At 40.5% G+C, this 22,602-nt stretch overlaps 1 protein-coding gene across 1 annotated transcript in view; it reads left to right on the forward strand.

Moving 5' to 3' along the window:
- Positions 1 to 22,602, forward strand: part of ADGRG4 (adhesion G protein-coupled receptor G4) — a gene marked incomplete at both ends in the record, with an annotated part of 89,717 nt that overhangs the window by 23,614 nt on the left and 43,501 nt on the right. Inside the window, 3 exons of the mRNA XM_084259028.1 lie at positions 3,288 to 9,254; positions 13,601 to 13,695; positions 15,747 to 15,811. Of these exons, the coding sequence (XP_084115154.1) occupies positions 3,288 to 9,254; positions 13,601 to 13,695; positions 15,747 to 15,811 (6,127 nt within the window). The remainder of the gene's footprint in view (positions 1 to 3,287; positions 9,255 to 13,600; positions 13,696 to 15,746; positions 15,812 to 22,602) is intronic.

Consider the following 22,602-nt stretch of genomic DNA (forward strand, 5'->3'; position numbering starts at 1 on the left):
TGCAAAGGCAGTTAGAGAGGAAGCAGGGAGGGGGGGGGAGAGAGCGAGCGAGCGCACAGAAGCACAAAGAGACTCTGGTCTCTCGTGCATTCAGTTATACACCAAGCATGGCTGCTTGACCCTGCCCCTAGTTCCCTGCTCAGGAAATCCTTTCAGGTATTCCAGACCTTGTGGTTCTGTTATAGGGCAGCCCCGATATTGAACCGGTTGCCTGGCTGTGGGTCCTCACCCGCACACTTAGAAGGGACTTATGAATACTCCACTACAGGCACACACAAAAGGTTAATAAAAGGTTTATTTACAAGGGAAAAGGAAATAAGGAAAATGTACAACTCAGGGAGAAACTAGGGAAATAAAGTCTTTAATGCGTCCTACCCGATCCGCAGACCTGGAAACCCAAAGGCACTCTCCAAGCAGGCCGGAAGCTGCGAGCTGGCGGGGAGCCAAAATGGGGGACCCCCCCCCAAAGCCCACGTGTCTGGCTTTCTACCCACCTGGCTGCTGAACCCCACCTCAGGTCCCAGCCACCTTCCCTTCCGTGGTGATGGGATTTGGAGTTCCCAGTGTCTTTGGCTTTGGCCTGGGGTGGGGGTGGAGTCCACAAAGCCTGTATGGAATTAGCTTTAGGACAGCCTTTCCCCCTAACAGTTCAAGATGGCTGCATGTAAGTGGGGCGGGGAACATGGTACCTCCCCTAACAATCATACATGATGCAAATTGAACATTGGGGTTGCAGATCATATTTTCAATCAGTAGGGTTTAGATGATTAGTGACAATTTGACCAATTGAAAGCCTTTATTAACAACAGTTTATTATTTTACTGTGTTCTAGGTATTATGCTGATTGTTTTATATATATTAACTCAATTATCAAAGCAATTCTATAAAGTAGATGTTATTATCTCACATTACAGAGGAGAAAATTGAAGCACGGAGAGATTAAGTAATGAGTTTACAATGAGTAAGTGATGGAAGTGGAATTTAAAACCACATCTATTTGGATCCAAAGATAGTCTTCCTTTCTGGGAGATTTCCAACTACACAATCCAACTGCCTCTATACACTGAGGACTATTTAAGTTATCTGTTTCTTCTTCTTTTTTTAAAGATTTATTTATTTTTATTTTTATTTTTTATGAATTATTTTATTTTATATAATTCGTACATCATTTTTCATTTTTGCATAATGTATACATTTTCAATTTGGTTATATTCCCCATACAATTCCCACCCCCTTTTTCTGACCCTAATCCCTCTTCTCCTCCCCTCACACTCCACTGTAGTGTGTCTCTGGTCTATAGTTGCTTGTTGATTTTGATTTTTACTTTATTGCAATTAGTCTTTTTCCTGGTCCCTTATTTAGGTTTTCTAAATTCCTGCTATGAGTGAGACCATCTGGTATTTTCCTTTTTCTTTCTGGCTTATTTCGCTGAGCATGATCCCTTCCAACTCCATCCATGTTGCTGCAAATTGCATGAGTTTATCTTTTTGAACGCTGAGTAATATTCCATGGCATATATGTACCACATATTCTTGATCCAGTCATCTATTTTTGGGCATTTGGGTTGTTTCCAAAGCTTAGCTATTGTAAATAGTGCTGCTATAAACATAGGGGTGCAGGTGCCCTTTTGAATTAATGTTTCTGTGCCCTTTGGGTAAATACCTAGGAGTGGAGTTGCTGGATCATATGGAAGCTCTATGTTTAGTAGGTCCAGAAATCTCCACACAGCTCTCCATAGTGGTTGGACCAGTTTGCACTCCCACCAGCAGTGCAGGAGAGTTCCTTTTTCTCCACATCTTCGCCAACATTTTCTGTTGCTAGTTTTTTTCATATGTGCCATTCTCACTGGTGTAAGATGGTATCTCATGGTAGTTTTGATTTGCATTTCCCTGATTACAAATGATGCTGATCATTTTTTCATATGCCTGTTGGCCATTTGCATTTCCTCTTCGGAGAAGTTTCTTTTTAGCTCTTCTGCCCATTTTTTTTTATTAAAGATTTATTTTATTTTATTATTATTTATTTATTTATTTATACAAGCACTGGGTACAGTCAGAAGCACGGGAGGGTGAGAGAATTCACCAGAGTCAGAGCGGGGAGCAGAGCAGGCAGAAGGACCGAAGTACACTGCTGAGGGGAGCAGCGGGCGGCAGGAGAGGTCTGCGCGCCATGCGGGACCCTCCTTCAGTGGCCGGGGAGCAGCCGGGTATTGAACCTGCGCCGCAGAGGCTGTGGGCAGCTTTGCAACCCAGCGATCAACTGCTGCGCCACCGGGGAGGCCCATTCTGCCCATTTTTTGACTGGGTTATTTGCTTTGTTTTTGTTGAGTCTCATCAGCTCTTTGTAGATTTTTGTGATCAGTCCGTTATCATTAGTGTTGTGTGCAAAAATGTTCTCCCAGTCGGTGGGGTTTCTCTTTGTTTTTGTTATTATCCTTTTTGCTGTACGGAAGCTCTTTAATTTGATGTAGTCCCAGCTGTTTATCTTTGCCTTCACTATTACTGCTTTGGGTGATGTGTCTGTAAAGATGTCTTTGAGGCACATGTCATATAGCGTTTCACCTATATTTCCTTCTATATAGTTTATGGTTTCAGGTCTTATGTCTAGTTCTTTAATCCGTTTTGAGTTGGTTGATTTATTTATTTTTATACAAGAAGCGGGGTACAGACCAGATACACGGGAGGGTGACAGGATCCACTGGAGGGTGAGAGGATCCACTGGAGAGAGAGCAAGGAGCAGAACAGGCAGACTGAAGAAATACACTGTTGAGGTGAGCAGCGGGCGAGAGAGGAGAGGTCTGCCATGCCATGTGGGATTCTCGCTGGCCGGCCGGGATCGCACCTGCGCTGCAGAGGCTGCGGACATCTTCACAGTGCTGCGCTCAACTGCCTGCCTCACCAGGGAGGCCCTATCTGTTTCTTCTTAAGTGAATTTTGATAACTTTTGTTTTTTTCAGGAAATTGGTCCATTTCCCAAATGAATCCTCTTAATCAGTGCACTATTTTATCATGCACCCCTCTTTGGGGTATGCCTTTTTTTATTTTATGGAGATACTGTGAAACGGATGTCCTCCTACTTGTTAATCAGGGTTATTTTGAGAACCATGTAGAGATTTTAGAAAGTAGAAAATCACTTTAAGAAAAACCAAGTAGTCAAAAGACTTGATTATATCTGGTACTTATTTCCTCTTAAAAAATATGATAAAAACATTATAGAGCTCTTTCCTAAAGAATTGTCTCTGATGTCTACAGCCGAATCCAAGTAACACATGCTTTTTAACTTTTCAGTTGTTTCTGAAGATACAACTATTCAAACAACTCTTTCACAACAAGTAGATTTGACAACTCCATCTCAAATTACTGGACTAAAACCTAAAAAGACTGCATATGCCACAGCAATGTCTAAAAGCGTGCCTGTATTTGCAACGGATTATACAACCATATCATATTTCAATACAACATCTTTATTTCTGAAAACAACAACTACACCCATTTTGTTAAAGACATCGACAACTGGCACAGTGACATCCGCAGCAGGCATTTTGTCTACTTCGACAGCCATTGCTCTGCCTACCCATTCCATGAAAATAACTAAATCCCCAAGGACAACACAAATGGCCAAAACCATTGCTACTAAGATCTTTCCTCCAACTACAATGACTAATTTTCTACACACATCAAGATTTACCAAGAATTCAATTGCATCCAAACCTTCAGTGACTGGATCTCAGTCAGCTGCTGTGAAGACAACATTTTTATTTTCATCTAAGGAGTCATCTTTCAAGTCTACAACATCTTGGCCCAAACACAATTCCACAGATACGGGAGCACTCCCTATTCCTACCACTAGCCAGGAGTTTCTTGCATCTACAGCTGCTGGAACTGTATGTTGTTCTATGGTGGAACAGACTTCAGCTACAACTACTCACATTGGGGCAACATCAGTAACATCATCTGAACTTGTGCTCACCTCGACAGCTCCAGGGGATTCCATATTTCCTAGAAATCAGTCAGCATCTACATTGGCAACAACAGATAAGAAAGTAGCATTTACAGCTCATCCAATGACACTCCCAGCCAGGCCTATTGAGATGACACCTGCATTAAGAACAGCTGAAACAGAATCGACTTCTGTGAATTTCCAGGATGTCTCTTCACACAGCTTGGAGGATACAGTACCTACTTTCATGCCAGAAGAGACATCTTCTATGTCCCTTTCTTTCAGTACATCCTCTCCATTTGTCAGAACTCAGAGCGTGCAGACAGGGATTCATGCTGACACTACAACTACACGTGCAACCTTTGCTCCTGGAATCACACTTGCACCTACAGTGGCTGAAACTACGCTTTCCCTCGCAATCACTGGGCTAGTATCTACTGAGAATACACCTACAGGTGATGAAAACATGCTTCCTTTGCTTTCCACTATATCGGCTTCCATATCCAAAGTAGCTGGGTCTGGCCCCACATCTGTAACTGATAATGGTGCCCAACTATTCTCCACCAGTGAGAACACTTGGACTTCCAGGCCAGACCAGACCCTGTTGACATCAGCTTTCCATGGGAGTACTTCTAATTCAAAACATTCCTCCACAACTACTCATCTTACCACTCCAGCAGAAGCATTCACAGACAGCAAGGCTACCACCGCCATGGATGTTACTATTACTGCTGATGCTGCTGCAGACAGATATACAACAGTCTTATCCAAATTGACATCTCCATGGTTTGCTAATTTCTCCACAGTTTCTGAAACCACATCTGTAACCAAACTGCCTGAGTGTAAACGTACCACCTTACTACTAAAAACCACCCCTATGGCCACAGTAGCTGAACATGAACTTCTTTCAACACCAAAGGAGACAGTTGTTCCTCCAGTAGATATAATATCTACCCTTTCTGACAATGAACTACATTTTTCTACTGAGAGTGCTTCTGAGACCACACAAACAGAAACAAGGGGTACAGTTGCATTTGGAGAGACAACAGCCCTGGCACCAGAGTCTGCAACACAAAAATTCAACACTACTGTGACAAAGAAAGAAACAACTTCCCATTATCTTAATGGGAAATTGACTGCAGCAGCGACATCTGAGATTTGGCCATCTGCAACAATGATGGAAGCAACAGATGAACCAGCACAGGTGATGACAACATCTGTCCCTGTTTCCCTCTTTCCTGATACAGAAAACTTGAGTACCTCATTGGATAATGCAATTGCTACAACTGAGGCAAGAGGAAGTTGGCTTTCTACAAAAGCAATGAAAACCACATCCAAGAGTTTATACAATGGAACTACAGAAACTTTTATTTCCACACACACCTACACAGCACATTGGACTTCAGAGACTCCACCTAAGGGTAATTTGACACCATCTCCCATGTCTGGGAACACACGGACATTCCCTGAAACCCTGAATGCTTCCACTGCAAAGCTATCAGGGACCAGTTTTGCCACTAACCCTGCAAGCAGGACAGCTATGTCCTTGTCTGCTGGTACCTCATCTCCACAGCCTGCAGCTACCCATTCCTCAGCAACCCCTTGGCCTATAGCCCATATGTCCTCGCTGCCAGTTAATAATTCTGCTGTCACTTCTGTGGGGGCATCTAAGGAGACTAACTTTACCATGCCCGAACCTTCTACACTGCCCAGGGCTTCCTCTACATCTGTGCTCTCAGATGTCTCAATTCTGTCACCAGCTACAGCTCATGCAACCTTGGTGCCACCATCAGATCAGACTTCTTCCATAACCAGCAAGACCGTGCCTACACACAGAGACTCAGGTGGCACCACTTCAGAGGTCACAGTGATCTCTGTGAGGATGACACCTACGGCAGTTTCCTCTTTGGCAGAAGCTTCAGGCCCCTCTCTGACACCTCCCACACCTGTGGCAACGAAGACTGAGACCACCCTTCTCTCCACCTCAGTTGACATAGTAACGCCATCTACACATACTCCTGCTGCCTCTAAATCTCTCCCTGTCACTACTCCTGTTGTCTCCTCCACTAAGGTCATCTCGCATATGCCTACACCAGTAGCAACCCAACCCATATCTCAAGTGGAGGAGATGTCTACCCATGCTGTCAGTTTTCCATATACTTTCAGTGGTGGTGCAGATGTTGTTAGTTTGGCCACTGACACTACAGAAACTTCTGTTGATGAGAACATCACCTCACACAGCTCTGCCAACAAGGTTACTACTTCAGTGGATGGTCACATTTCTCAATCTTCCACACATCTTTTTAGCCTACCTGTCCCCACCCTATTAGAGACTGGTATCTCTACCTTATCTTCTGGCAAAGAACAGAGTGTTTCCTCTTTAGGAAACACTGGAAACACTCCTAAAACTATGAAGGTGACAGAAGCATCCCCATCAAAGAATCCTTTTATTTCAAATTCTCACAGTACTTTGCCTTTGGAAATGACAGATACTGGATTTGTTGAAACCACAACAATTTCCAGTCACCAAAGTCATGCACCTCCAGAGATTCCACTTATAACATCATCTAATGGGATTTCAATTTCATCTACCACTTCTGGAAGTACACAGATTACACCAACCTTGACCTTGAGTCACAAAGTAGATGTTCATAGTTCAGAAGAACCTACTAGTCTTGGGAAAACAGCTGTCCCTACACATGCTCTGACCATCACCACATTTTCATCTCCTGAAAATGAAAGCACGTGGACTCTTTCAGTAAACACTCCCAGGACTGAGAAAATGACAATAAGCACCAACTCTACGACTCACCCTGTCTCTTACCGCCAGGATACTTCATTTGTAGATGCCTCTACTTCAAGAACAAATAAAGTATCAAATCCTGTAAACATCAGCCCAACTGTTTCACACTTGCTTTCACCTAGAACTCAACCTGAGGTGACTTCAATTGCCTCTCCAATTTCTGAAAATAAACAAACTTCCTCTGAGTCCCTGTCTCCTTCTACAATGGGACTATCTAGTGTCAATTTTACAATGATGTCTACTGACAGACCCAGTACAGCACTTTCTGCACAAAATGTCCCTACAGCACTTGTTGAGAAAACCTCTATGATCACATCTATCCCTACCAACCAGATGTCCTCGTTGCCAGTTAATATTACTGTCTTCACCTCCAAAAGAGTTTCTGACACTCCCACAATACAAATGACTAAGTCTTCTAAAACAGCACAGCCAGATTACTTGAAAAGTCCCTTTGTAGCCACTTCTGGGTCTACGTCTGAGACGTCCTCAATACCAGTTAGTGACTCTGCTTTCTCACCTCCAGCTGACACTTCCACACCAGTTGGGTCATTCTCTACTTCATTGTCTTCGGTTGCCCCTAAGACTACTATGACTATCCAAGCATCCACATTGGATGTCATACCTGGGAAATACACTGGGCCTTCTTCAAAAAGCACAGTGGTTTCCTCTGTTTTCACTACTTCAGAAATGAGAGACGTGTCCTCCAGGATCATACCTACATCCTTTTCCTTTCCAACAGAGCCAACTTTCCCCTCTCTGAAAACCATCCCAACCACTATCGTGACTGGGATATTGACTCCATTCTTAGACACCACTCCCTCCTCTCTACTCAGTTCTAAGAACACAGAAGTTATTTCTTCCATTCCAAAGAGCACATTTTTGTCATTTCTATCAACAACAGAACAATCATCACAGGGATATGAGGCTACAACTCTGGGCATATTACCTGGGATTACTAACAGCTCCCTATCTACTGTAAGAAGTGGTGGAGTGACAGCTCTCACAAATCCTTATTCCAGAACTGTTGCTCCTGAAAGTGCACTTTCATCTACTCCTTCAAGTCTTCTCCATTCTTCCTTGAGTACACAAGTTTTCCCATCTTTGACTAGCTTCAAGAGCACTCCTGGACCCACAAGTCTAAAAGCCACTATTTACCATTCTTCAAATGCAGAAAAGATGACTTCCTTGTCAGAAAATACTTTGACAACTGAACTAACAAAGAGTGCCACTTCTGTGAATACACCTGTTTCATATCCTCCATGGAATCCATCTAGTGCAACTCCATCCTCTTTGATGTCATTTCTTTCTTCCCCTCGCAGTACCAAAGCTGAGTTCTCTACTTCAAAGACTTTCCTTCCTCCTACATCCCAAATGGCTGAATTGCCAGCTCTGGGAATAAGAACCACATCTAGTAATGCCCAGTCTCTGTATATGACTTCTTGGAACACACCCACAGCTAAAGATTCTCAATTTCCAATTTCTACCACTACTCATGTGCCTCCACCCGATAAGACAGAAATAGAAACTCCATACTCTCTTCCTGAGTCTTTGACAACATTTACTACCTCTCAGACTGGTCTTGTATCTGGAGATGTTATGGAAATGTCATCAATTTCCTCATCAGGAATTCTTTCTACCTTGGGAATGTCTGAGAACCCTTCAGTATCAACATCTTTAAGATCTATCCCTACCACTTTGACTGACATTAAGCACACATTTGAGAAGACTACCATACCCAAAACTCTTGGACTCACATTCCCATTGAATCCTTCTGGATCTCTGACCTCAAAGACTGCTACTTCCCCCATGCTAGCTTGGCTCGTATCTAGTCTCCATTCAGGTTCCCCTCTGGTAACTAAATCCAATACACCTCACATTACAACTTCCTCTGTAGTAGAGGTGTCCAAATCCACATTTCTGACTTCTGACATGACAGCAACACACCTGTTCACTAATTTCACAACACTTCCCTTTCCTGTAAGCACAATACTTACTAAAATCACTCCTACATCTGCAGTGGGAGGTATCACTACTGGCTTCCCAGCTTCTCCCTCTATGTCTGTAAGAATCACAGATGACAGTGTATACATTTCCAAATCCCCTGAGGCATCTTCCAGAACCACTGTGACTGCCAACTCCAGGACAGTGTCTCAAACTCCATCCTTTGGCATAATGAGTGAGTCACATCCTACAATTGATCACACCTCACCTATCGTTTCCATGCCTCTAACTAATCCTACAACAACCCCTGCATGGAGCAGAATACCAGTTGCATCAGTATCCCCTACTTTAGCTCTTCCTAAACCCACGGGGGACTCCCTTCCAAAAATAACCACCACTACATCCATGTCTACTGGAACCTCATTTCTACGCATATCCACTGGAGTGACACATCCTTCTACAGCAACTGTTTCTTCACTACTCTCTTCCTCTCTTCCAACCTGGCTAGACCCCAGACCCTCCTTTCTATCTACAGAAACATTGACTTCACCTGTTGCAGCTGAATCCACAGGTATGTTTCATAATTTGTGTGGCATATCACTAACAGAATGCATGCTCAACAAGCTGTGTGTTCTCAGAGGTGGCCAGTTCTCAAAGGATTAAGAAGGGCACTGGCATTTCTTTTTTCCTTCAGACAGTGGGTACGGTGTGTACATTGTTCAAACACAGAATTCTCTAGTCATCTTGCTTCCCTTTGTTTTATTGAAATATATTTCAAATATATCTTTTCATTCAATATGACATTTTAAAGCCTCCTTTCTACCCATCAGGAACCTCACCCCTTTCTCAGTGAGTGGATTCTATGGTCTTAGGTCTGACATGTTGTCCAACACCAGAAAACACCAGAATATATTTTAACCTGACTTTAAAAGTTTTTCTTATACAGGTCTCAGTCTTCTCCAGTCTCCACTTCTAACTAGCTAGGAATGTTTATCCATGGCCAGCGAGTATTTGGCTTCCATATTGTTCAAATTATGGATGTTCCTTTGGCTATTAACATTGCAAAATTGAAATTTGATAGGCTAGACAAGAGAAAGAGGGAAATAAAAGGAGAAAAATCTAAAGTAGAAAAAAAGTCTTAGGAAGAAATAAATATTTTCTCAGTACAAATGATCTTGGGAGATAATGCTCACCTTGGCCATTGTTGCAAGTGGCAAGATTTCATCTCTTTTTTATAGCTGAGCAGTATTCCATTGTGTATATATGCCATATCTTCTTCTTTTTTTGTTTTTCATTAGATGTGATTTTCCACCTTCCTTTTTTTAAAAATAAGTTTTATTTTTATATTCCCCATTCAATTGCAACCCCGATTTTGACCCCAATCCCTCCTACCCCCCCCCACCAAAGAGTGTGTCTGGTTCATAGTTGTTTGTTGATTTTGATTTTTTCCTTTCTTATTCTTTTTCCTGGTCCATATTTAGGTTTTCTAGATTCCTGTTATGAGTGAGACCATCCGGTATTTTTCTTTTTCTTTCTGGCTTATTTCGCTGAGCATGATCCCTTCCAGCGCCATCCATGTTGCTGCAAATTGCATGTGTTTATCTTTTTTGAATGCTGAGTAATATTCCATGGTGTATGTGTACCACATCTTCTTGATCCAGTCATCTATTTTTGGGCATTTGGGTTGTTTCCAAAGCTTAGTTATTGTAAATAGTGCTGCTATCAACATAGGGGTGCAGGTGCTCTTTGGAATTGATGTTTCTGTGCCCTTTGGGTAAATACCTAGGAGTGGAATTGCTGGATCATATGGAAGCTCTATGTTTAGTAGGTCCAGAAATCTCCACACAGCTCTCCATAGTGGTTGGACCAGTTTGCACTCCCACCAGCAGTGCAGGAGAGTTCCTTTTTCTCCACATCCTCACCAACATTTGTTGTTGCTACTTTTTTTCATATGTGCCATTCTCACTGGTATAAGATGGTATATCATGGTAGTTTTGATTTGCATTTCCCTGATTACAACTGATGTTGAACATTTTTTCATATGCCTGTTGGCCATTTGCATTTCCTCTTTGGAGAAGTTTCTTTTTAGCTCTTCTGCCCATTTTTTGACAGGATTATTTTCTTTGTTGTTGTTGAGTCTCATCAGCTCATTGCAGATTTTTGTGATCAGTCCTTTATCATTTGTGTTGTGTGCAAAAATGTTCTCCCAGTTGGTGGGGTTTCTCTTTGTTTTTGTTATTATCTCTTTTGCTGTGATATGCCATGTCTTCTTAATCCATTCATCTACTGTTGGACGCTTAGGCTGTGTCCAAAATTTGGCTATTGTAAATAGAACTGCAATGAAGATAGAAGTGTTTATATCCCTTCAAGTGTTTTGGGGTGGATTTCCAGAGTGAGATTGCTAGGTTGTATGGTAGGTCTATTTTTAATAATTTGAGAAATTTCCATACTGATTTCCATAGGGGTGGGACCAGTCTACATTCTCACCAGTGTACAAGGGTTCCCTTTTATCCATCCACACCCTCAACAACACTTGTGTTTCTGGTTTTTTGACCTGGGTCATTCTCACAGGAGTTAGATTATATCTCATTGTGATTTTGATTTGCATTTCCCTGATGGCAAGTGATGATGAACATTTTTTCATGTGCCTGTCGGGCATTTTGTGTATCTTCTTTGGACAAGTGTCTATTTAGTTATTCTACCCATTTTTAAATTGGGCTATTTGTTTTCTTGTTGAGTTGTATGAATTCTTTGTAGATCTTGGATATTAGCCATTTGTCAGATGCATGATGTGTGAATATTTTTTCCCATTATCATTTATAGGATAGTTTACTTTGTTGTGCAGAAACTTTTAATTTTAATTTTAGTCCAATTTTTTATTTTTGCTTTTGTTTCCCTTGCTGTTGGAGTCCAGTCCCCAATGCATCACTAAAAACAATGTTGCAGTGTTTTGCTTATATTTTTTTTTCTATGTATTTTATGGTTGCAAGTCCTACAGCCAAGTCTTTAATACATTTTGAGTTAATTTTTGTATGTGGTGTGAGATAATGGTCTGATTTCATCCTTTTGCCTGTGGTTCAGTTTTTCTAACATGACTTATTGAAAAGACTTTCCTTTTTCTTCGGCTCCTTTGTCATAGATAAACTGTCCATGTAAGTGTGGGTTCATTTCTCAGCTCTCAATTCTATTTCATTGATCAATGTATCTATCTTTATTCCAATACCATATTGTTTTAATCACTATAGTTTTGAGTGTAATCTGATGTCTGGGATTGATACCGTCATTCTTTCTTGTCAGGATTGCTTTGGCTATTTTGGGGTCTTTTGTGGTTCCATATGCATTTCAGCAATTTTTCCTCTGTTTCTTTGAAGAATGCTGTTGAAATTGTGAAAGGATTTGCATTGAATCTGCATATTGCTTTGAGTAAGATGATTACTTTGATAATAGTAATTCTTGCAATCTATGTACAAGGAATTTCTTCTTCTTCTTCTTCTTCTTCTTCTTCTTCTTCTTCTTCTTCTTCTTCTTCTTCTTCTTCTTCTTCTTCTTCTTCTTCTTCCTCTTCCTCTTCCTCTTCCTCTTCTTCCTCTTCTTCTTCCTCTTCCTCTTCTTCCTCTTCTTCTTCCTCTTCTTCTTCCTTTTCTTCTTCCTCTTCTTCCTCTTCTTCTTCTTCTTCTTCCTCTTCCTCTTCCTCTTCTTCCTCTTCTTCCTCTTCTTCTTCTTCTTCTTCTTCCTCTTCCTCTTCTTCCTCTTCCTCCTCCTCCTCTTCCTCTTCCTCTTCCTCTTCTTCTTCTTCTTCTTCTTCTTCTGTTTTATAGTTAATGTTGTAAAGATCTTTTACTTCCTTTGTTAAGTTTATTCCTAGGTGTTTATTTATTTTTAAAAAGATTTATTTATTTATTTATTTATACAAGCACTGGGTACAGTCAGAAGCACGGGAGGGTGAGAGAATTCACCAGAGCCAGAGCGGGGAGCAGAGCAGGCAGAAGGACCGAAGTACACTGCTGAGGGGAGCAGCGGGCGGGAGAGGAGGTCTGCGTGCCATGCGGGACCCTCCTCCAGTGGCTGGGGAGCAGCCAGGGATCGAACCGGCGCTGCAGAGGCTGTGGGCAGCTTGGCAACCCAGCGCTCAACCGCTGCACCACCTGGGAGGCCCTATTCCTAGGTGTTTAATTCTTTTTGATGCAATTGTAAATGGGATTGTTTTCTTGATTTCTTTCTCTTCTAGTTCATTGTATGTTTTGTTTAACTTTTCAAAGAACGAGTTATTGGTTTCATTGATCTTTTGTGCTCTCTTTTCAGTTTAATTCATTTATTTCTGTTTTAATTTATATTATTTCCTTACTTCTGTGGGTTTTGTTTTCATTTGCTGATGTTTTTCTAGGTTCTTAAGGTATAAAGTTATAATTTATTTGAGTTTTTTCTTGTTTGCTGATATGGACCTATATTGCTATAACCTTCCCTTCTGGCTCTATCTTTGCTGCATCTCATAGGTTCTAATACCATGTATCTTTATTTTCATTAGTTTCCAATTATTCAAAAATTTCTTCTTTGATTTCCTTATTAACCCAAAAGTCATTCAGTAGCATGTGGTTTAGTCTCCATATATTTGAGCTTCTTCTTGTTTTCTTTCTGTGGTTGATTTCTATTTTCATGACATTGTGGTCAGTGAAGATACTTGAAATAATTTTAAGCTTCATGAATTTATTGACACTTGTTTTGTGCCCCAGTGTCTTGGGAATGTTCCATATGTATAATAGTGCTACTTCTTGACCTTGGTGTTAAATTAAGCAAAGTTTAGCAATGTGACTTCATTGTTTGGTTTCTTTAAAGTAAAGAACATGTTTGACAAAATTTATGGAAGCTAAATTTCGAGAACTAAATAGATGAAATAAATCTATTTATTTTTAATTACAGTTTCCTTCTATGATATTAAAATGAGCTTCTCTGTCTTTGATGAAGAGTCAAGTATCCTTGTTACCAGTGTTCTAGAAGAATTTTCAGAAAATTGGGTAAAATGATCTTCTGATTATTTATGATACAGTAAGATATGTGAATGTATATATATATATGACAAAAACTGAGTAGATTAAAGCTAATCTTTACTTTTTTTCTACCTGGAATATGTTCCACAGCTGCAAATCTAACCTCTCTATAAGAAACACTGTAATGATATATGCGGTCTCTCTTTCACAGTGCCAATGCTGAAAGCTTTTATGGAATGTTATTATTTTAATTTGTTTAGAACTGTACATTTTCCTTCACTGACACAAATTCCAAATCTTTGCCAAATTTTCTTATCTACGAAACTAGAAAAGCAGTGATAACAAAGTCTATGCCATTGTATTTAAGCATTTTTGTTTTCTTTAATTCTTTCCTCCCTCTTACACAACAAATGTTTTATTTACCATTATACTTTCCTGATAATAAGACTAAAATATACGCTAAGATTAATACATACCAAAATCTGAAAGCCAGAAAGTAAATGTTCTCTCTAATACTATTCTTTGTGTTATCTTCTCTTAACAGTTTGAGGTTTAGTCTTTTAGACTTTTCTCTATAAAGATAATAATATTGATACATGTATATTCTTTTATAGGAATAATCGGAATCAAAAATAATGATGTTCTGTAACTTGTTCCCCCCTCCTCGCACACACATAACCATTTATCTTTGAGCATATTCATACTGGTCAATATAGATCTACCTCACACATTTGAACAGATGCCTAAGATTTTATTAGATGGTTATAATGTAGTGTTTTTTCTAAATTCAGGTGAACAATCTATCCATTGGTGGATACTTAGGTCGCTTCTATTTTTTTCCTTTATTTGGAAGCAATGCTTATAAAAATGCCCTTGCAAAAAAATTGGGGGGGGGGGTTACTTCAACATTTCTATAAGAAATTCCTAGATTGGAATTGATAGATCAAAAGATGTGAATATTTCACAGTATTTATCTATTTATCTATCTATTTATTTATTTATTATTTTTTAAAGATTTATTTATTTATGCATACAAGAGCTGCAGTATAGGCCAGAGATGTGGGGGGTGAGAGGATTCACCAGAGACAGAGTGGGGAAAAGAACAGGCAGACTGACTGAAGTACACTGCTGAGGGGAGCAGCGGGTGAGACAGGAGAGGTCTGCTGCACCATGTGGGTTGCTCCCTGGCTGGCTGGGGATCGAACTTCTGCTGCAGAGGCTGCGGATTTCTTCATAGTCCAGTGCTTAACCCCTTGCGCCACCAGAGAAGCCCCACATTTCACGTTTTAAATGTTATCACAAAGTGGCTGTCCAGATAGGAAAGAACTCGCACCCCCACCAACAGTTGTTGGTCATGTCTGTTTCCCCTTTCTCCCCATCAGCATTTATTTGCAAGTATAAATGATGTGATTACAAGTGCTTGAAAAGGGATGATGTATTTGTCCACTTAGGCTGCCATAATAAAATACCACAACCTAGGAGATTTAAATAATGGATATCTATTTTCTCACAATTTTGGAGGTTGGAGTTCTGAGATGAAGGTGTTTGTAAAATTGGTTTCTAGTGAAACCTCTCTCCTTGACTTGCAGGTGCCTCCTTCCCTCGTTATGGTCCTCAAATGGCCTTTTCTGCATCTGTAAATCTGTAAATGGGTAGAGGTAGTGGGGTGATAGAAGGATAGAGAGGGGGGAAGAGAGAGATTGAGAGAGAGAGAGAGAGAGAGAGAGAGAGAGAGAGAGAGAGAGAGAATCTTGTTCTCTTATAAGGACACCTGTCCTATTTGGTTAAGGCCTCACCCCTATGAGCTCATTTAACTGTAATTACCTCCTTAGAGGGCCCATCTCAAAATACAGTCACATTGGGGATTTGGGCTTCAACATATGAATTTGGGGGTGGGGACACAATTCAGCCCATAAAGTAGGTAAAATGAAAATTTAAAAAACTGAGTGGAGCAGATGGAAATGTTGGAGCAACTGAAATAATGAATGCAGCTTAACGATGACATCATCTCAGGTAACTTTGCTGGGTTAAGGTAGAGGAGCGGAATACTAAAACTGATTTTTTTTTGTCTTTTATAGTTGAATTCTATATTTCAGGACAGTGAATTTGCTCTTGCTAATTTGGCTGTTCAAATTAAAAGCAGGTATGCTAATGTCATTCACTGGGGTTTAAGGGCAGTTTGAGAACCTTCTGAGACTCTTCCTGTTTTGAGGGGATTTTCTTTTCTCCTTCTTTTCATTGAGGTAACTAACATTAGTTTACAACACTGTATAGGCTTCAGGTGTACAGTTTCTCACCTCAGCACCTATTTATCATACCATGTGCCTCTCCCAGATGCCCCAAATGTCCCCCAAATCCACCACCAGTTGGTTCACCACCATCCTGTTGGGTTTTTTTTTTTGTTTGTGCCATTGCTCTTGCCTGAGATGTAAGGGCTGCTGTGTTTTGAGTTGCATCTTCCCTTCTGGGTGTAGGTTATCTTCAGAATGAGGAAGAAATATGTTTCATTGCTTTAGAGTATAAAGTCACTGGGAGAACAAATCAGAAGAACATAATAAGGGAAACAGCAGAAATGAACTGAGTTACGTCGAATGCTCTTTTCAGCTTAAAAATATCATGCTTCTGTGACTTAGGAAAAAAATCATCCCTTAAAAGGATGAGAGACTAAGGATGGCCATTGCTTAAGGATTTACAAAGCCTTTTATTTTTTGGACAATGCACTTTCAGGAATTAGAAATTCCAATGGGAACTTGAAGTTTTTATTTATTTATTTATTTATTTATTATTTATTTGGAACTTGAAGCGTTTAAAGTGAGGAATGCGGACAAGTTCAACACTGTTCAGGCTACAAATTTGGTGAGGTGATGGTGGTAAAATTGGCGGGCACTGAGCAGTATCAAGGAGACCATGACAAGGGCAATGGGTCATCTAAGAAATATTTCCTCTGCTCTTACCCTGCGCATATCCTAGTCTTGTGTTAAAGAAATATCCAGAAGAATCTCTTTGAAAAATAAGTATGACTCCGGTGTTCCATGGTAAATTGATTTTTAAAATATTAAATGTGACTATCTTCCATATCTTGAGATTTTGTTTTCTCTTACACATTCAGATAAATAGGTTCCAGAACGTTCATAGGAAGTAATAGGAATAAATCCATGTAAGTCATTAAAATAGTGAATGTCTGGAGTATACAACATTCTTTAAAAATTTTGTTTACTATTTTTCCTTATTACAAAAGTAATGTGTGGCCATTATACAGTCTTAAGGGTTTGCAAGAATATATAACACAGATAGCAAAAATGCCCAGAAAACTGCCTTCCTCCACCTTGTCCCAGAACTTTTGTTAATAGCTTATTTTATATATTCTTCTAGATTTGTTGCTATGCATTTATAAAGAGAATGGGCTCTTACTCTACAAGCTATTTTACAACTTTCTTTTCTTTCTTTAGAATACATCATGTACATCTTTTCAGGCCAATGCATACATATTTGGCTTATTCATTTTAACGACTGCATAAAATTCTTTTGTGGGGGTGTGTATGGTTTATTCATCCAATTACCTAGTGATGGATGGCTCAGTTACTTACACCTTTGTACCTATAGTTTTTATGTACCCTTGCTGGTATTTTTCTGGGTTAGATTGTTGGAGGTGGGATTGTGCAGTCAAAGACTTACCACCATTTTGATATGTAAATAATGACCAAGCTCTTTTGGAGAATCTCCTAGGAGCTCTAATATTACCTGATGGTTTCATTCATTTGTAGAAAATAAATAACCAGAGAAAACAAATTGGCAAAAAAAAACCGAGAATAATTTTTAGACTCTGGAAAAAATATACTTGTTATCAGAAGGAATGAGGGTAGGGAGGAGGGTGTAGGGGAGGGGATGTGACAGGATTGTGGCACTGGAGGCTTGGTGGAGGGTGAGTGGGGCATGTTTACAAATGGAGGAGTGAATATGTTCTCCCTAAATTATATAGTTATGTAAACAATTGGCAATCAATAAAATTTGAGAGGAGAAAAAAAAAAGAAATCTAAAAGCCAAGATTGATAATGATTCTAAGGCCCGAACACTATGGCTATATTACTTTTTTTTTTTTAAAGATTTATTTATTTATTTATACAAGCACTGGGTACAGTCAGAAGCGCGGGAGGGTGAGAGAATTCACCAGAGCCAGAGCAGGGAGCAGAGCAGGCAGAAGGACCGAAGTACACTGCTGAGGGGAGCAGCGGGCGGCAGGAGAGGTCTGTGCGCCATGTGGGACCCTCCTCTGGTGGCTGGGGAGCAGCCAGGGATCGAACCGGTGCTACAGAGGCTGCGGGCAGCTTCGCAAGCCAGCGCTCAACCGCTGCACCACCAGGGAGGCCCCTATATTACTTTTATATAATAATTTTAGTAACGAGTGACCAAAAGGTCACCGTCTCTTCCAGCTAAAAGAAAAGAAAAATGTAAAACTCAAACAGTATGTCCTAAAAACTTCCATGGCCTCCCAGATTTGGAAATGTCTATTTAAATTATAAAGGTTTTATTTTGTGGTATAAAAGATCTCATTTATATTTATTTATTTATCTTTGGGTTGTTTACGTGTCTATATTACTTTGGGGTTAAGTTTTTACTCCTTCATATATTTACATGCTTTGAAAAGTTAAGGTATAGGCTAGAGAAATTACTTGGAATTACACATCCAACTAAAAACTGGTATCTCAAATATGCAAGGAACTTTAAAAGTTTCATAAGACAAAAATAATCTAATTAGAACATGGGCAAAAGATATGAGGAACATTTTACTGAAGAATATATATCTTTGACAAATAAACACATACAAAGATCCTCACCATGAACCATTGCTGTAATGTAAATAAAAACTATCAGAAAGGCTAAAGTAAAAATAGTGACAAAACCAAATGCTGATGAGGATAAGAAGTAATTTGCACACACATAAATTGCTGGTGGGAGTGTAAAATGATATAGCCCACTTTGGAGAATGGCTGATTTTCCTTAAAAAAAAAAAAAAAAAAACAGTCAAAAAGCATAATCATGCAACTAACATACACCCTAGCCACTGTGCTCCTGGTCATTTATCCTAAAAAAAAAAAAAAAAAAGAAAAAAAAAGAAATTCCAGTTGGGGGATTCTACTGTTCTGTTCTTGGATTTGTTGCTCCCTGACCTTGTGTCTCCATGTGTTTGCTGCTATATTTCATTTTTCTATAATTTTGTGATGCTTTTTTTCACAGAGAAACTCCTGAGGAAGAAATAAACAAGCAAGGAGATTTTGTAAGTAATTTTGCAAAACAAACCTGCTCGTAACCCATCATTTACCTGATTAGATTTCAGTAAATAACTTCCACCCGCATGTACGTTATCAGGCAAAGCTCAATTCTGATAATTAGAGGTCAAATTACATTATTTTCTTTGGGGTCTGCACAAGAACCTATCAAGAAGCTCATTCTCTGCCTTTATTTTTTTTTTCTTTTTCTTTTTTGAGGTACCATTGTGTTAAGGCATGACAAAGGGGCACCCAGCAACCCCAAACTGTTAAGGGGTGCATGCTGTAACAGGGATTCTGCCATCTGCTGCACAAAGACAAAAGAAGCAGACTTTTAGTGTGATAGAATTATTGTGTGTGTGTATACACACATACATATATACATACATACATACATACACATACATATGGAGGGGGGAGGGAGAGACACAGAAAGAGACAGAGAGAGAAGAAAGGCTATTCCTAATAATAGTTTCCCAATAAAACCCGCAAAATTGTCTCTCCCCTCATGGACAAATGTCCAGCCAAACAAGATCAGTCTGAAGCAGACCCACAAACTTGGCACAAGTCTAAGGCACCTTCTGGCAGGGAACAGTGAGAAAGTGGTAAGGCAGGTTCCAGAAAGCTAGGACAAAAGGAGAAAATGCAAAATCAAAGTCCAAATCAAGAACAGGGTCTCTGCCAAGGGCTAGGAGCTGCCTCTACGCGTGTCTCCCATCTGCGTGTCTCTTTCATGTGTCTCTACATGTCTTTCCTGCACATGTCTCCTTCCAAGTCCCACAGAGTTCCTGGGTGCAAGTCAAAGCCGGAGAAGCAAGAGTCCTCCAAAGGACGCACCTGCCTTCCATGCAGTATAGCACCTGATTACTCGGCTCCACCCCTAGTTCCCCTGATCAAGAAGTCCATTTCATGGCACACTGGGGCCTGTAATACAAGGTGGTTACGTACAAGTGGGGATGGGGAAAATGGCACCTCCCCGTCATGGAGGTGCCTCTGTACAACTGCATTATAACATTATATATAAATTTCAGGCTTTCATTGTTGAGAATCAGCATGTGTGTCTACTACAGTAATGTCATCTCTAAAGGTTCAGATCTATCTTTCGCCAAACCACGGTCCCCTTTTAAACCATTTACTCTCTGTTTTTCTGAACGACTTAGCAGTTTTTTGAGGCACATTTTGTGGGCTATGGAAATGTGGAATGACTTGGGGATTGTAAATGGTAAATGGAAAGTCTTGTTCGTAGACATCTTGCAAAACACCCTGGCTCTTCCAAGAGTGACACATTGCTTGCAAGACTGGCATTCGCATAATAAATATATCCTCTATTTGTACAGATTTGAAATCAGAGTAAGACAAGCTTGCCTCCCATCATCCTGGCCCCAATTCTCAGTATTTATTCCAGCGCTTTAAAGTTTTAATTTTTGATTTGGAAATGATTAGTAAGCACAGAAATTTTAAGGTATTTTATGAGCTAAATCTTTTGGCTATACAAAATACAATCAAATCTATAATATTTTGCAAGTTATCTGTTGTCATTTAAGAAGCTTCTGGTAAATAGTTGAGGCAGAATTTTTAAATTCTAGCCCTTGAGATAACATGACATGATTTAAATTCTTCCCAAACAATAGGGGTAAAGGCCTTTTGGCAATAATGTGGTTTTCAGAGGCAAGCCTGCTTTGGAATCCCTGGGCAACTCCATTAACCTGTCTGTGCCTGCTTCCTCATCTGTTAAATGGCAATAACAACAGTGCCGCTCTGCACAGGGCTTATGACAAGGTGGAGTGGGCTAATGTATGGGAATTGCTTAGCACAGGGTAGAAGGCATAGAAATGCTTGGAAGTGTTTATAGTTGTTAGAATCCAGATCCAGAAGACTTCATTTTCTGTCATTCCTTAGCAGTGTGATGCTGGGTGGATCATTTAACTTCATGAGACTTAGCTTCCTCATCTAGAAAATGGGAGGGCAATTCTTTTGTTGTCCTACAGGGTTGGTGGGAGAACTACCAGCATTGATGTTTTCAAGGTGATCTGCAGATAGTAATGGGTTACGCAAATGGAAAGTATAATTATGCTTGTTTTTGTTAACAATAACTCCTGTACTTGATTGGGACATTTGTTTAAATATTTTTGTGATTATAATTCTTTTCTTTTGCATTATTTGAAACAGAAAGAAGGGCAAGGAATGGCTATAATTTCCCGGGTACTACACAGGTAGGAGCTGAGTTTATTCATAGCTGGTACATTTGGTTCTGATTTTCCTTCCATTTAATTCTGTATGTGCAGCCTGTTGGTCAGAGTTGTCAGAAGGAGATCAAAGTACCGGTGGTTATTTTACAGATGCTGTAATTGGGCTCTTGCCTTCATGAAATAAGTTGTTTCAGTTGGTCACGGCACAGCCTAGCAGCCTGCCTGCTGCCTCTTTGTAGTGAAGAGAAAATGGGGTCCAAAGTGGTCATAATTTGGGGATGGGGGAATAAAGTGTTTGTTGTCATCAAAAAAGTTCACAAAATACTGAGCAGGGAAATTGAGAACAACACCTTGGAAAGCAGCCTGGGTCTTGTTCAGACTCACGGTCCAGCTCCTCCCAATCATCAACTACTGTTGGCCAGACTGAGGAAGGTCATGGAGGACATAGAGCCAAAGAAGGGCTGGTGGGAAGGCCCCTGGAATGTTCAGGGTGCTAAGGGTCTCTCACAGCAAGAGGAAAGGCAGAAGAAAGAAGAATCCTCTCGAGACTGGAAAGCTGAGAGCTGAGAAGAGCTGGGCTGCGAATGGACTGGGTAGCAGGAGCAGAGATGTCACCAATGCGGGTGACTGGGGCGAGGTGGGGGGAGGCATGGCTCGGCCGGGACAGAGAGAGAAATGTGGAGTGAATGCAGGTGCATCTCACGTTTAACAGCGGACAGGACCCCTGAGAATGGTGTTCTTCAAAAAGATGTATCAACAAATGCCAACAGGGAAATGGTATAGATAAGTTTGGGCATCTGTTATGTGCTCCGTCTTAGAATATTAGAGGAACTTAAAATGTTTGAGGACCTTGGGCCTCCCCGGTGGCGCAGCGGTTGAGCGCTGGGTTGCGAGGCTGCCCGCAGCCTCTGCAGCGCCGGCTCGATCCCCGGCTGCTCCCCGGCCACCGGAGGAGGGTCCCACATGGCGCGCAGACCTCTCCTGCCGCCCGCTGCTCCCCTCAGCAGTGTACTTCGGTCCTTCTGCCTGCTCTGCTCCCCGCTCTGGCTCTGGTGAATTCTCTCACCCTCCTGCGCTTCTGACTGTACCCAGTGCATGTATAAACAAAACAAACAAACAAACAAATAAATAAATAAATAACATGCCTCTATTAAAAAAAAAAAAAAGGACTTTAAAATGTTTGAGGACCTTGCTACAGAGGTTGAGGTCAAGGACTACCTTATTCTCTCATAATATATCCTTTAGTGGCCAGAATATTTAGAAATGGAATACTATGTGATTATGACCTTGAGAAACACCATCTCCAAGACTCTGTTTTCTCATCTGTAGGATGGGGATGATAATAGCACTACCCCCAGAAGGTTGCTGCAACGTTAACATGAACCAAAGCATTGGAACAAGACAAATGTTGCTCATGGTCATTATCATTACCACTATTGCAGAGATAAACCTTTTACAGAACACATCTTTTTTTTTTT

Source organism: Talpa europaea (assembly GCF_964194135.1).
Source record: "Talpa europaea genome assembly, chromosome: X".
NCBI lineage: Eukaryota > Metazoa > Chordata > Mammalia > Eulipotyphla > Talpidae > Talpa > Talpa europaea.